At 40.2% G+C, this 15,843-nt stretch overlaps 1 protein-coding gene across 4 annotated transcripts in view; it reads right to left on the bottom strand.

The window, feature by feature from the left end:
* cdkal1 (CDK5 regulatory subunit associated protein 1-like 1) overlaps positions 1–15,843 on the bottom strand; it is a 600,364-nt gene that overhangs the window by 130,498 nt on the left and 454,023 nt on the right. For all 4 annotated transcript variants that reach the window (XM_062063405.1, XM_062063406.1, XM_062063403.1 and 1 more), the window contains one exon: positions 7,219–7,281. In XM_062063405.1, the coding sequence (XP_061919389.1) occupies positions 7,219–7,281 (63 nt within the window). The remainder of the gene's footprint in view (positions 1–7,218; positions 7,282–15,843) is intronic.

The raw sequence follows: 15,843 nt of genomic DNA, 5'->3' as shown, positions 1-15,843 counted from the left end.
GTGGAACAAATTGAGATGAATGATAAGTTGAATTACCACTGTGTACTGTATATAGTGTATTTCTGATCCGTACATTTTTTAACTATACCTATTTGTGTGTAATACTGTCTTGTGGTGTTTTGATTCTGTCTGCAAACAGAGGATTTACTTTTGAAAATGTCTTCTTCATCTTGAATCCCACACATAGATCAAGATCAGGACAGAAAAAAGAGATCATCAATGGAACCTATTGGTGGTAATGTTTACGCTATGCCCAGGTCCAACATCTATGGTGCATTGCCCACGTGCCATTCATCCCAACAGTGTACACAATAATTTTGGCTCTCAAATGCACTACAAGGGAGAATCCCTCAATCCCAGACTGCACTAAAGTCAATACCACAATAAACGGCTTCAATCTTGCCTATTATCAAGAAATGTGAATCAAAACAGCGTACTTACAAGTTGCAGCAACCAGCAAACATGGAAAAAAAGTTCAAACATGTGCTTGTTGCCAATCTGTCCATGTGTGAATAGCAGGCTTGCGAACAATTCCTCCCAAAAATTTGAGAATGTCTTTCAAATTCCATTTCAATTCCATGAATTTGAATTCATTTTGCAAACGCAGTGGTTCTTAACCTGGGTTCGATCGAACCCTAGGGGTTCGGCGGAGGTCAAAACCCATGCGACTCCTCCTGTAAATACAAACTTCTCCCTATCGCCGTATTACGGATACGACAACAGCAGAAGTCAGACTGATTTGCAGGTGTGTCATTTGTTGTGAGTTTATGCACTGTGTTGGTTTTGTTCTTTGAACAAGGTGATGTTCATGCACGGTTCATTTTGTGCACCAGTAAAAAAACCTGGTAACACTTTAGTATGGGGAACATATTCACCATTAATTAGTTGCTTATTAACATGCAAATTAGTAACATATTGGCTCTTAACTAATCATTATTAAGTACTTACTAATGCCTTATTCGGCATGGCCTTATTATAAGCCTAACCCTCTAACCCTAGCCCTAACCCTAACCAAATAACTGTAAATGAAGCCTTTGTTACTTAGAATATGTTCCCCTAGTGTCCAAAAAACTCTAAATGAAGTTTTGGTACTTAGATTATGTTCCCCATACTAAAGTGTTACCAAAAACATATAACTTTGTCCTTAATTTGAAAAAAAAAAAAACATTTTATTTTTCACTAAAGAAGGGTTCGGTGAATGCGCATATGAAACTGGTGGGGTTCGGTACCTCCAACAAGGTTAAGAACCACTGCTATAGTGCATCTGGAAAATATTCACATCGCTTCACTTTTTCCACATATTATGTTACAGTCTTATTCCAAAATTTTATAAATTAATTTTTGTCCTCAAAATTCTACACATATATCCCATAATGACAATACAAAAAACATTTTTATTTTTTTGCAAATGTATTAAAAATAAAATACAAGTACATCATCACATGTACATGGAGTATTAACAGCCTTTTCCCAACACTTTGTTGATGTACATTTGGCAGCAATTACAGACACACGTTTGTTTGTTTTTTAAACACAATGCCACAAGCTTGCTGGGCCACTCAGACATTTACAGAATTGTCCTGAAGCCATGCCTTTGATATCTTGGCTGTGTGCTTAGGGTCGTTGTCCTGCTGAAAGATAAAGTGTCACCCCAGTCTGAGTTCAAGAGCGCTCTGGAGCAGGTTTTCATCCAAGACGTCTCTGTACATTGAGCAGTGCATGGTTTCCTCCAAAAATGACGCCTGGCATTCAAGCCAAAGAGTTCAATCTTTGTCTCATCAGACCATGACCATGTTTCTAATGATATGAGAGCCTTTTAAGTGCATTTTGGCAAACTTTTACAAAAGAACGGCTTCCGTCTGGCCACTACCTGATTGGTGGTGGTTTGCTGCAGAGGTGGTTGTCCTTGTGGAAGATTCTTCTCTCTCCACAGAGCAATGTTGCAGCTCTGATCCAGCTCTAAGAGGAGTCCTGGTCTTTCCAATCTTCTTCCTTTTACGGATGATGGAGTCCACTGTGCTCATTGGGACCTTCAAGGCTGCACATATTTTTTCTGCAACCTTCTCCAGATTTGTGCCTCAGGACCATTCTATCCTATAGGTCTAAAGACAATTCCTTCGACTTCATTCTTGATGTGTGCTCTGCCATGCACTGTCAAGGGTAGGACTTGTCCTTCCAAATTATGTGCAAGCAACTGAATGCATAGGCGCCGATCTCGTGCGTGCTTCGAGGCCCGAGCACCCACGGACAATGCAGAGCACCCACATGGGATTGATGGCAAATTATATCTCACCACCAAGCAAGAACCGCGCATGCTCAGAAAAGTAGCGTTAGATTTACCGCCCGTCCGAGCACCCACTGGCAGAAATGTAGATCGGCGCCTATGACTATGACTATGACTATGACTGGTTGGAATAACTATCAAGTAGTACAAATTGCTTAAAACTTGTGAGAATTCAGTGTATTTTGAGAGCCCTTAGGTTAGTGTGCTTTGCTTTGGCTTTTTGTGAAGCCACCAGGGAAGGGTACCAGTGATGGTAGAGAGGAACAGGATCAACATCTCATTGCATCATAGCAATTGGAAAGCACAGCAATCAAACATGTGCTTCTGTAGTAAGTATGAAATGTGCAGTTTCAACATTTACTTATTAAAAGGAGTTAATGTATTGATACATGTTTTTCACAGTTACAAGAATGGCAAAAATGTGTGATGCATGCATTTTGAATGCTAGTCCCCCCACCTTTAGTCATCTTCTCTTCTTACGTGACTCTACTACATGACATGGATCATTAAAGTGAGTACACAACTGAATGTTTGTGAGTCTTCACCGGTCAATTTCTTTGCTAAAAATGTTAGTATTTTAATAAAGGTTTCAAGATGATAACAGTTTGAATTCAAATTTCATTTCCATGTTTAGCTATTGGAAAGTGGTGGGCTGTGCAGTATTGCCTCATTGGACAGGTGCTTGGGATGGTTACGTTTCACATTCGAATCAACACAGTACAGGTGCTTAACGGTATCAAACTAAATGTTTTAACTGAACATTTAACACTAAGCTGTGCTGTCCACTTATTTAGGTTTCTTATACGTATGTGTATTGGCAAATACTGTACTGCATGGTATTAGGTACACGCAATTGCAATTCCAAGACATTAGATGGCAGCAGTTTAAAGACTATGGTGTTTCCCTAGCCAGGAAGTAGTCTTTGTCATTAAGTTGAATGTGCCTGTCTTTTCTTTTGTTGAGCTCTTCAAAGTGTTTGTACTGTAAGTATTGTACTTATTACACACTAGCTGTTTGATTGTAACATGCATCTCTGTTGAAGTTTTCATTACCAAATTTGGAGGTGTTGAAATGATCTAAAATAACTAATGCTAAATCTTTAGCATGTCTAAAGAAAATCCAATGTAGATTAGCATCGAGCTAGCGCATTTTAAAAAGTAAAACCTTGCTGTACTTTTGAGCGCCTTCTTCCTGGGTTGTTGGCACGCAAAATTGTAACATTACCTAGAGGCAGTTCAGCTGACTGCTAGTTTCCCAACCAAGTGCTAGAGCTGGTGCCGTGTTTGCAACCAGACATGATGACACGTGCAACCGAGGTATAGAAATATGCAGTGATGGGCAAACCACTTGGAAAATGTAGTAAACTATGCTACTAGTTAATCTCGATTGTGGTTAGAGTGTCCACCCTGAGATCGATAGGTTGTGAGTTCAAACCCCGGCCGAATCATACCAAAGACTGTAAAAATGGGACCCATTACCTCCCTGCTTGGCACTCAGTATCAAGGGTTGGAATTGGGGGTTAAATCACCAAAAATGATTCCCGGGCATGGCCACCGCAGCTGCTCACTGCTCCCCTCACCTCCCAGGGGGTGATCAAGGGTGATGGGTCAAATGCAGAGAATAATTTCACCACACCTAGTGTGTGTGTGAACATCATTGGTACTTTAACTTTAACTTTTAAATGTAGCAGAGCTACAGGTGAAGCTATCCCCACAGATTTGTAGCAAGCTACACTACAAGCTACATGGCAAAAGTTGCTTGTAACAGTAACACTATATATATATATATATATATATATATATATATATATATATATATATATATATACAGTATATATATATATATATATATATATATATATATATATATATATATATATATACAGTATATATATATATATATATATATATATATATATATATATATATATATATATATATATATATATATATATATATATATATATATATATATCTCAACTTTAATGTACAACTTTCCACAAAACAAACAGGCAGAGAATACATGCTCAGTAGGATTCCATCCATCCATTTTTCTACCGCTTATTCCCTTTGGGGTCGCGGGGGGCGCTGGAGCCTATCTCAGCTACAATCGGGCGGAAGGCGGGGTACACCCTGGACAAGTCGCCACGAAAATAAACACAAAGTGGAAACATGCCGTTCATCTGACATTTCAACATTTAAAAAACTTGAATAAGTGATTTTAACTTGCAAAGTTGCTGCACGATGTTCAAAATGAGGGGCAAAACACTGGAAACAAATTAAATTAAAGGCAGTTAAATACTATTAAATAAACACCAAAAATAGATATACTCTCTATTGGGGAGACTTAAATTGCTGTTTCAACAAAAGCCACAGTGGCAAAATGACGAAGTGCAAAACATTTGTCTCACAAAACAGACATTAACAAACTATATATTTACATGAACACAAATCAATAAAAGTCAACATAATTTTGTGCCAGGACTGGAATCCTATGTAACTTTTACACCCGTGTTAACTAAGCAGCATGTGATAATCGGAATTACCACTTTCCCATAGCTTCTCTCTCCCTGAGTGGTTTGCTCACACCGCTGTGTATTGTCAAGTTAGCAAAGAAAAAACCTGAATGTTTATATAATGGCAAAAATGAATGTCAATGAAATGAAAGTATCGGTCAATGGCCTATTAATGCACCCTGGAAAGAACATATATTTAAACAAGACCCTCGCCCCATGTAGTTTCTGACACCGCTGCGGGCAATGTGTTTTGATTTTGCTTCCTGTTTTTAAAGTGTCATGACCCGCCCTCGCTTGCCTCTGATTGGCCTGCTGTAATGTTTTACCCTAACCTTAGCCAATCCTGACTCACCATACGTAAACCAATCAATCATCATGGATTTTCTCATATGTAAACCAACCAATCATCGTGAAGTCTCTCCCTAATTTTTTTGTCCCAAACCCCCCGATCCCCGGGTGGGACAAGCAGTGATGGATGGATGGATTTGAAGTCCATTTTGTCACTTTGTAGCTTGCCGCTTTTATGGACAATACGTCTCTACATGGGTCTAAAAACAGCTAAACTACAGGAATCGCTATCGGTTGAAAAAGCAGCAGCGTTTCCGCCACACTGCTGGGAAAGGCGTTGCTACTTGTAGCTTGTTATGACACCATTATATTTCACATGAATCAGTTATGGGTAGTATGGACCGAATTCGATTAGTATCTATAAAAGTAGCAAATTACAGGAGGTACTTGTCCCTAACAGGTGCAGCAAGCGAGGTTCTAACTCAAATATTTGACTTGTGTTACAAACAAAAATTATTCAAAGATAGTATTAATGACCAATATTTGCACAGTATTCACTCACCGGTGCTTGTTTCCTTGTACGCCAAACTGTTGGTATCATTAAATTTAATGGGTATCCATTAGGGTTGTACGGTATATCGGTATTAATATAGTACTGTGATACTAATGAATCATATTCGGTAGCATACCGCCTCTAAAAAGTACCGGTCGCCCACCCCCCCGCACCCCTGCCGTCTTCACATCGTGTCATTGTTGGTTTACGAGCAGACGAGCATGTTTGGTAGCGCACAATCACGGAGTACTTACAAGCAGACACAGTGTGTAGACAGAAAAGGGAGAACGGACATATTTTGGCTTAAAAACTAACGATAAAGGTGAAGCTATAACACTGAAACGCCCACTGGAAGAGGTGCTTTATGACATGGCTAGCTAGCTAGCGGCTAAAGTCCTGCCGCAGTCGGCAGTGTTGTAGCTACTTCTAAATCACTAATCCTCGCCTCCATGGCAACAAATAAAGTAAGTTTCTTACAAGTATCATCCCTGCAGTACGAGGAATAGCTAAACATGTTTCACTACACACCGTAGCTCCGCGGCGTCAAAATGTAAACAAACGCCATTGGTGAATCTACACCTAACATCCACTATAATGATACCAAGTACAGTAGCGTATCTAGTCGATACTACTATGATTACGTCAATATTTGTTGGCATCACAACATCATTTTTCGTTTTTTTTTAATTTATAGTATGTTTATAAACTCAGGAAATATGTCCCTGGACACATCAGGACTTTGAATATGACCAATGTAACGACTTCGTATCAGATGGATACCAACATTTGTGGTATCATCCAAAACTAATGTAAAGTATCAAACAACAGAAGAATAAGTGATTATTACATGTTAACAGAAGTGCAGATAGAACATGTTAAAAGAGAAAGTACGCAAATATTAACAGTAAACGAACAAGTAGATTCATAATTAATTTTCAACCACTTGTCATTGACACAATAATAAGTTGATAAATGACAAAATATGTTACTGCATATGTAAATAAGGAGCTTTTGTTTGCTTACTTACTAATAAAAGACAAGTTGTCTTGTATGTTCACTTTTATTTAAGGACAAACTTGCAATAAGAATCATATTTTTAATGTACTGTAAGATTTTTTGTTAAAGTAAAGCCAGTAATGCAATTTTTTGTGGTCCCCTTTATTTAGAAAATAACCGAAAAGTATCGGAATAACTTTGGTACCGGTACCAACATATTGGTATCTGGACAACACTAGTCTCCATCAATATACTGTATACTGTAGCTAAATATATATATATAAAGAAAAATAAATCATTTGCTGTCAACATCTGTTTCAGGGGTCCCATTACAATCAGGAACCAACACTCAACACACTCGTATCCGCAATATTGCTGAGAAGAGATGACCCTCAAAAGTGTACAACCAAATTACCACAATACTCAAGACAAGAGTGATGACAGACATAGTCGATTGTCAAGTATAGGGTTCTTATGTGGCCCATTAAGGAAGACAACATGTTGAAAAATAAAAAGGGGCAAAAAAAGACATGGAACATCGGAACAGTTCTGAAAACAGCAAAGAAAAACAAAACGTCTTACCTTGTGGTCATATGGGTTGTAGGAGTGAAAGAGTTGAGACAGTTCTTTGGTCCGTTGTTTCTTCTGCGAGAAAGGAAAGTTAGAAACGTAAATAAAGTATGCTGAAATATCAACACAAACATCTGATTGATAGTTGACTTGATTATGGCCCAAGAACACTGGCTTGGACATAGTGCTAGTTCAGGACCTGTCAAATTCGCTCAGTCGACTTTTAGATAAAAACATGACATATGGTGTAAAGATATGAGACATGCGATACATCTTGACTTATTAACTTACGGGGTAAATTCAGCAGATGGGTAAAAGTCATAATGGCTAAGAGCAATGCCGACGGTGATTCATTAAATTTGTAAAATATAAAATTAATACAGACACAAAAGAGAGCAGAAGACAGGACATTTTCTTTGCCACCAGCCGTATCGGAGAATATTTCTCGCTTTAATCTGTGCCCAAAAACCGTCCCTAACCTTTACAATCCCATAAAGCGATATAAGATGCACATGCGGGAGACGTGACTGTTTGATATGTGGCAGTTGTTAATGCAATCAGTTACATGAAGCTGACGCACATTACACAGAGACGTAATTAGCTCGCTGATTAGGCCACGTCTGGCTGTGGGCAGGAAAGGATGTATGGCTATGCCACTATAGCTAAAAGGGACTTTTTAACCATTGCCATTCTTTCTCTGGCTCTATTCTTATCGGTGCAGATATGTAAAGCACTGGATCCAGTGTCCTCAGGCCAGTTCTGTACATAGGGAGCAGACAACCTACAGGTCCCTCTGCTTCCATAAATCATTAGAGTTTCAGCTTCAAGATAGAAGCAGAAAGCTGGACGAAGACAGGATAAAAGATTCACTGCAAGTGTAGTCCTGCAGACAAAGACAGCTCGCGCCGTGAATGATGCTGAACGTCGGCAAGCTAAATGAAAGAAAGACAACATTTGACATGAGAGGATAAGTACTGGGAAGAGAAAACGTCAATCATAGATAAAGGTGCCTCATGTCAATTAACATGAGGTGAGGCTCATACTAAGTGAGACACTGACATTTTTGAACTTTAACTTGTCTGATCAGCAATCATACAGGTTGCATATTACAGGAACCACAGGTTGTACAAAGTCATGGTGTACCCGAGGTAAGATAAATGACTGATTATTTGATGCATCACAATCAGACCGTGGACAATTCTGAATCGATGGACAGATGTCAAAATAACAATTCTTCATGAACTGTATGGTAAATGACGTAATGCAGAACATTCTGTATGTAAATCTAGTGTGGGCAAACAGAGCGAGGAGGAGCGGACAGACTATGTTATACTAGCTTGAATGTTAAGTGTAAAAATAAAGAAGTTGACTTTATATGCTTCATTGTATCTATTAAACCATATCCAATTGCATGTACAATCCACAAAGTATGTGAACATACCGTGTAAACATCACAAAATACCACAATTGACGTCAATGGAGTAACACTTCTGTACTCTGACCATAGTTTCAGATTAGTCATACTGGAAATACACAAAAATTAGAGAGAGATGTGCTGTCTATCATTCACAATCCTTAGGTAATTTTAAAATAAAATCCCCTGATGAGCAGGGAAACCTGCGAAACAGGCTTGTTGGGATGATATAGCCTCTGTGTTTTTTCTTGACCTAACGTGTGTGTGTATGTGTATATATATATATATATATATATATATATATATATATATATATATATATATATATATATATATATATATATATATATATATATATATATATATATATATATAAATATATATAAATATATACACACATGATATACTGTATATATATACACACACACACACACACACACAGTGTATATACATTATAGAGGCTTCAAACTGTTTTTTAACTAGGGACTTTTGTCAAGGCTAGAACCAATTATTCATGTTAACATTGATTCTTATGGGGAACTCAAATCTTTTGGTTGGCGACCATGGTAAAGAACCAATTAGGTTCGTAAATCGAGGTTCCACTATATTTGTTTGATGTTACCATGCATTTTTTCTATATTTCATTATGGCAGAAGAGGCTCTGACCGCACGTCCATATTGGGAGCCATGTAGCGTACGGGAACCAATTCCAGATCTTGTGCCAGAACCTTGATCATTGGAATTGGTTGGAAATTAACCATACATGGTTCTGATTGTGGCTTACCACCAAGAGAAAACTTCCTACATGAAATTGCACACAGAAAAGCCACAAAGATGGGTGTTCAAAGCAAGTTGCAAACCAAGACCAAATCAAATTATGTAAATAAGCAAAGACAAGGGTGAATTTAAAATATTAAGCCATAGGTTCTAGAAGGAGAGAACTGTTGCTGTGACTCCTTCTGTCAGACTTTTTACATCCCCGAATCCTATGTTCACCCATCACTTCTTCCCAATGGCCACTCTCTATCTCCTTCTCATTTTTTGTTCACCCAAGGCTGTTCTGGCCAATCCAATCCTATAATCATTTCCCATGTTCATTGAGCTCACACTTTCTTTTGTTTTCACCTGAATCCCTCTAGCGTCCTGAGTCAAGGGGCTCTCCAGAGTCTCAAAACCTGTCTCTCACAATCTTTTCTTTGCCTTTCCGCATATCCCTCGGTAGCCTCACCTCTTCCCCTTTCCTATCCCTTATATTTCCCCACAGGGGCAGAGAACTCATACTTATTCACTCTTCACTCTCTACCCAACCTTCCCCCTTAGTCGGTGTCCCTCACTCTTTCTGCCTAGAGCACCTTAGGTGAGAGAAATCCTCTCATCATCTCTCCTTACAACCATTCTGCCTACTTCTGCCACCCCTTCATCCCATCTCTCTTTGAGTGTCCATGTGTGTGTGCGAAACCCAACAAAGATGTAACCGCAGGTTAGGATTTCTCAATCTCCCATAAGCTTCTACAACGATTCACACTCACACCGGCTTAGAGTTATGTGTAAACTTAAAAATTTACAGCCAATACAAACTAACAAAAACCACTGTATGAAAATAACACAACTAGGCAATGCATGACAAAATTATGTAAACAATTAAAGATTGCAGTTTAAGGATGTATACTGTGTACCAGAATTTTTGGAACTGGTCCCTAATTAGGTCGGTCCAAGAAGACCGTTAAGATTCTCGACTAATGATACTGTACGGTATTTCTTTATCCAGATGACCGTCATAACTATGACATGCTATCCCTTTCAGTTCTAGTGTCACTACTATGCACGGGTAGATGATCATCAGCATGGAATTATCACAAACCTACACTAATTTGACAAGATGGCGCCAGCTTGTTCGGCGAGTCGTCTGTCTCGAAGCCTCTGTTTTTTGTTTGCTGTAGCCTCATTTTTATGCACTTACTGGGATGTCTCTGCTCTACTGTGCTATGATCGCCAAGCACTGTTTAATATCCGAGCTCAAAACTTTAGCGAGACATGGGTACCCAGATTCGACTCGGGAAATTGGACAAACCCCCCTCTCGTGCTGTCAGGTATCCTCGCTTACCTGCGTCGTACGCCGGCGGCTCCTTCACGAAGAAAGCGCTCCAAGAGGCGGGGGAGGAGGGGAGGTATTTTGGTGAAACTCAAGATCCTGCTGTCATCCTCTCGCACGTTCGATCATCGCCTCCTTCCTGGTGGACGCTGCCGGCGTACCGCCGATGTCCGGCGCACAGCGTGCTGGATCCAACCTGTCGCCTCTACCTTGGGCGACCTCCTGGCGCCGGCGACCGCTGCTGCCTCCGGCCCTTCTCCGCTGCTTCTCCTCCCGGTTAACCCGGCGGCATCTCCGGGCCGCGCTCCTCCTGGCTTGGTCTCACGGTGCTCTCTGGCCCGTGGGTGTGGGCGTGGTTTTGACCGCTCCGCCCTACGCATGCTGAAGCGTGCTGTATCACCTGCTAGCGAGGAGTTTAATCTTCGGATGGCCCTGATAAATGTCCGGTCCTTGGCGAACAAAACGTTCTGGCTCAACGACTTCTTTACCACCCGGGAGTTGGATCTTATGTTCCTCACTGAGACCTGGCTGACTGTTGGAGACAATGTGGCGTTCTCTGAATTGCTTCCACCGGACTGTGATTTCCTCAACTCCTCCAGGACTACAGGCAGGTGCGGAGGAGGTTTAGCCTCTGTTTACAAATCTTCGTTCACTTGCCGGCAGATTCCACACGTTACCTATGCTAGTTTTGAACTACAACTCTTTGAATTAATTCTGTCTCCCCCTGTTCTGTGCGCAGTGGTATATCGTCCACCTAAATTCAACAAATACTTTTTACATCACTTTGCTGATTTTGGTGAATTACGACCAAATTGTAATTTGCGGCGATTTTAATGTTCATGTTTGCTGCCAATCAAAACCTCTGGCCCGAGATTTTCTGAATCTCCTTGATTCATTTGACCTCAAGCAATCTGTCATTGGCCCGACACACGAAAAGGGACATACTTTAGATCTCGTGGTATCCTATGGTTTATCTGTTTCTGTAAATGATATATGTGCTATGTCTCTCTCCGACCATTCACCAATTTTGTTTACAACGGTAATCCCGTGCTCTGGCAATAATTCCAGCTATGTCCCCGAGCGCCGCTCACGCATGATCAACCCTTCAACTGCTGCTATGTTTTCAGTTGCCTTCAATAGACATTCAATCTGTGCACTGAGTGTAAACTGTGATTTTACTGCTGACGAGATTTTTTCTATGTTTACCTCGGCTTGCACTGATATTTTAGACTCTGTTGCGCCCCTTAGATCCAAACGTAGCAAAGCTTTTCTAACACCATGGCTAAATAACTCTACGCGCGCTCTCAGACGCGCTTGCAGGCGCGCGGAGCGAAAGTGGGTGAAGGATAGGCTTCATGTCTCCCTCCAAATCCTGCGGGACTCCGTGTCTGAATACCAGCGAGCCGTAAAAGCTTCGATAACAAAGTATATTTCTACCTTGATCTCCAGTAACAGTCATAAACCCCAAGTTCTTTTTAAAGTTTTAAATTCTCTCATCAACCCCCGTGATGTGTCACCTGTTGTCCCCTCACCTGTCCTCTGTGAAAGTTTCTTAAACTTCTTCATTGACAAAATCTCTGCACTCCAACCATCTGACACCTCTGCTCCTCCTCTCCATACTTGCCAACCTTGAGACCTCCAATATCGGGAGGTGGGGGGGGGCTTGGTCGGGGGTTGGGGGGCGTGGTTGGGTTGGGGGCGTGGTTAGGGGCGTGGTTAAGAGGAGAGTATATTTACAGCTAGAATTCACCAACTCAAGTATTTCATATATATATATATATATATATATATATATATATATATATATATATATATATATATATATATATATATATAAATACTTGACTTTCAGTGAATTCTAGCTATATATATATATATATATATATATATATATATATATATATATATATATATATATATAAATATATATATATATATATATATATATATATATATATATATATATATATATATATATATATATAAATATATATATATATATATATATAAATATATATATATATATATATATATATATATATATATATATATATATATATATATATATATATATATATATATATATATATATATATATATATATATATATATATATATATATATATATATATATATATATATGTGACGGTCCACAACTGTATGTGGCAAAATGCAGCTCCACACTGCTGTCGCTTCAACATATCACTGGCACCAGGTGGATTATGAATTTATTTTATTACAGTGTCCTGCAAAACAGTGCAAATTGTGAGACTGTGAGTCCACTTGGGTCACGGGATTATTGATTGGAAGGCGTCACAGTTCTGAGCACTTCCCGCAGGTAAAGTACATACCACTTCTCGCCAGCAACAGGCGCTGTTGCAACACTTCATTCATAATTTAATCAAGCATAATGAACTGTTTGTACACCTTTACATATATATATATATATATATATATATATATATATATATATATATATATATATATATATATATATATATATATATATATACACACATATATATATTTATATATATATATATATATATATATATATATATATATATATATATATATATATATATATATATATATATATATATATATATATATATATATATTTTATTATATAAATAAAAGAAATACTTGAATTTTAGTGTTCATTTATTTACACATATACACGTACACACACAACACTCATCTACTCATTGTTGTACTTGAAAGTACAATGCTTTGTTAAGGGTTGAATTGTCCATCCTCTTTCTATTCTCTGTCACTATTTTTCTAACCATGCTGAACACCCTCTCTGATGATGCATTGCTGTGTGGCACGCACAAAAGTGCTTTCATCAAATGCACGAGAGTGTGGAATCTTCCATCTCTCCCTAGCATGGCCCAAAACCGGTCAATCCTTGCTTCCTGGGGAAGATCTTCCCTGGCAAGCAATTGGTACTCCAGTACTTGTACCCGGAGGCTGGTCAGGTCCAATCGCAGCTGCGGCAGACTTTTTTTGGGGGGGCGTGGCCTCCAGCTCCGGCTGAATACCGGGACTTTGTCGGGAGAAAATCTCTGTCAGGAGGTTGTCGGGAGAGGCGCTGAATATCGGGATTCTCCCGCTAAAAACGGGAGGGTTGGCAAGTATGCTCCCTCCCTCCCCCTCCCCCGCTTCCCCAGCTTGCTGTTTTCGAGCAGTTTGAGCCTATCTCCCTCTCCTCCCTCTCGGACGCAGTCAAACACCTGCGGCCCACATATTGCCCATCAGATAGCCTTCCCTCTCGCCTTCTTAAAGAAGTCCTTGATTCAGTTGGCCCTACTATTTTATGATTGATTAACACCTGCCTCTCCTCCGGATATGTCCCGGCTGCTTTTAAGCATGCTGTGGTGCAGCCTTTAATTAAAAAGAAAAATCTTGACACCTCTGTTCTTTCTAACTTTAGGCCTATCTCTCAGTTACCCTTTCTGTCCAAAATCCTTGAGAGAGTAGTGTATGTCCAGTTACAAGCTTTTCTAGCTATAAATAACATCCACGAGAAATTCCAATCTGGTTTCAAAACATCTCACAGCACTGAAACGGCACTCCTGAGGGTGCAAAACGATCTGCTTCTGGCCGCTGACTCTGGTAGTCCTGTGATCCTGATGCTTCTGGACCTCACAGCTGCCTTCGACACAGTGGATCACAGGATTCTACTGTCACGACTGAAGCAGTACGTGGGCATCTCAGGTGTAGCCCTAAGCTGGTTTCAGTCCTACCTAACTGACCGGAGTTTCTCTGTGCAGCTAGGAGACTTTCTCTCCTCGGTGGCCCCCCTTACCTGTGGTGTTCCTCAAGGGTCAATCCTGGGTCCCATACTCTTCCTACTGTACATTCTACCTTTAGGTGAAATCCTGGTCAAGCACAATGTCCCATTCCACTGTTATGCCGATGATGTTCAGATCTATTTACCTCTTAAGGCCACAGGACAGGTCGCACTTCAACCACTGCTTGACTGTCTGACTGACATTAAAGCACGGATGAGTGCTAACTTCCTCAACCTTAATGAGAGCCAGACCGAGATCATCATCTTCGGCGATACATCTCCAGTCTCGTTTGTCAGTGCTCTAGGTCCTCTGTGTGTAAACATCCGGTCCTCCGTGAGAAATCTCGGTGTGATCTTTGATAGTGCCTTCAAATTCACCAAACAGGTCAGCTCAGTGGTTAGTACCAGCTTTTACCATCTCAGAACCCTAGCAAAGACCAAGGCCTATCTCTCCCAGAGCGACCTGGAGACTACTATCCACGCCTTCATCACACACCGGCTAGACAACAATAACTCACTGTACGCTGGCATTGATCAGGCATCACTCCGCCGTTTGCAGCTTGTGCAAAACGCGGCTGCCCGTCTCCTCACCAGTACCAAAAAACGCGAGCACATCACCCCAGTGCTGGCCTCACTCCACTGGCTCCCTGTCCGTCACCGCATTGATTTTAAATTACTTTTAATTGTTTTTAAATCCCTAAATGGTCTGGCCCCACAATACTTGACCGAGCTGCTGCATCACCATACCTCGTCTAGAGCCTTGAGGTCAGCTGACCAAATGCTTTTGGCGGTCCCCAGATCCAGGCTAAAGACCAGAGGGGACAGAGCCTTTTCCGTTGCCGCCCCTAAGCTCTGGAACAGCCTTCCCCTCCACATTAGGTCAGCCCAGAGCCTGGGGGTCTTCAAAACCCTCCTTAAGACCTACCTCTTCTCGCTGGCCTTTGACCCGAGCTGAGTCCGCCCACTAGGCCACCATTTCTAGTCCCCCCCCCCCACCCCTTCGCTTTAGTTGTATTTTTCAATTTGTCGCACTTTTATTATTATTATTTTTATTCTGCAAATTTTTAAACTTTTTATTCAACCCCTTTTACCGTATTGCATCTTGTTTAGCACATTCATTGTTTATGTTCTTTGTTTGTTTTTTGTTTTGCTTAGTTTTTTGTTTTTTGTTTGCTCCATGCTTTTTTAACCTGTAAAGCACTTTGGTTCAATCTAAAAAGTTGTTGAAAATGTGCTATATAAATAAAGTTGACTTGACTTGACTTGACTTGACAAACCAGGAAACAACACCACAAAATAGTTTGTAGCACAAACATGTGTCCTCCTATTTCCCAA

The sequence above is a fragment of the Entelurus aequoreus genome, linkage group LG11 (genome assembly GCF_033978785.1).
Source record: "Entelurus aequoreus isolate RoL-2023_Sb linkage group LG11, RoL_Eaeq_v1.1, whole genome shotgun sequence".
In the NCBI taxonomy this organism is placed as follows: Eukaryota; Metazoa; Chordata; class Actinopteri; order Syngnathiformes; family Syngnathidae; genus Entelurus; species Entelurus aequoreus.
The sequence above is the reverse complement of the archived record's forward strand: the minus strand, read 5'-3'. Positions and strand labels throughout refer to the sequence as shown.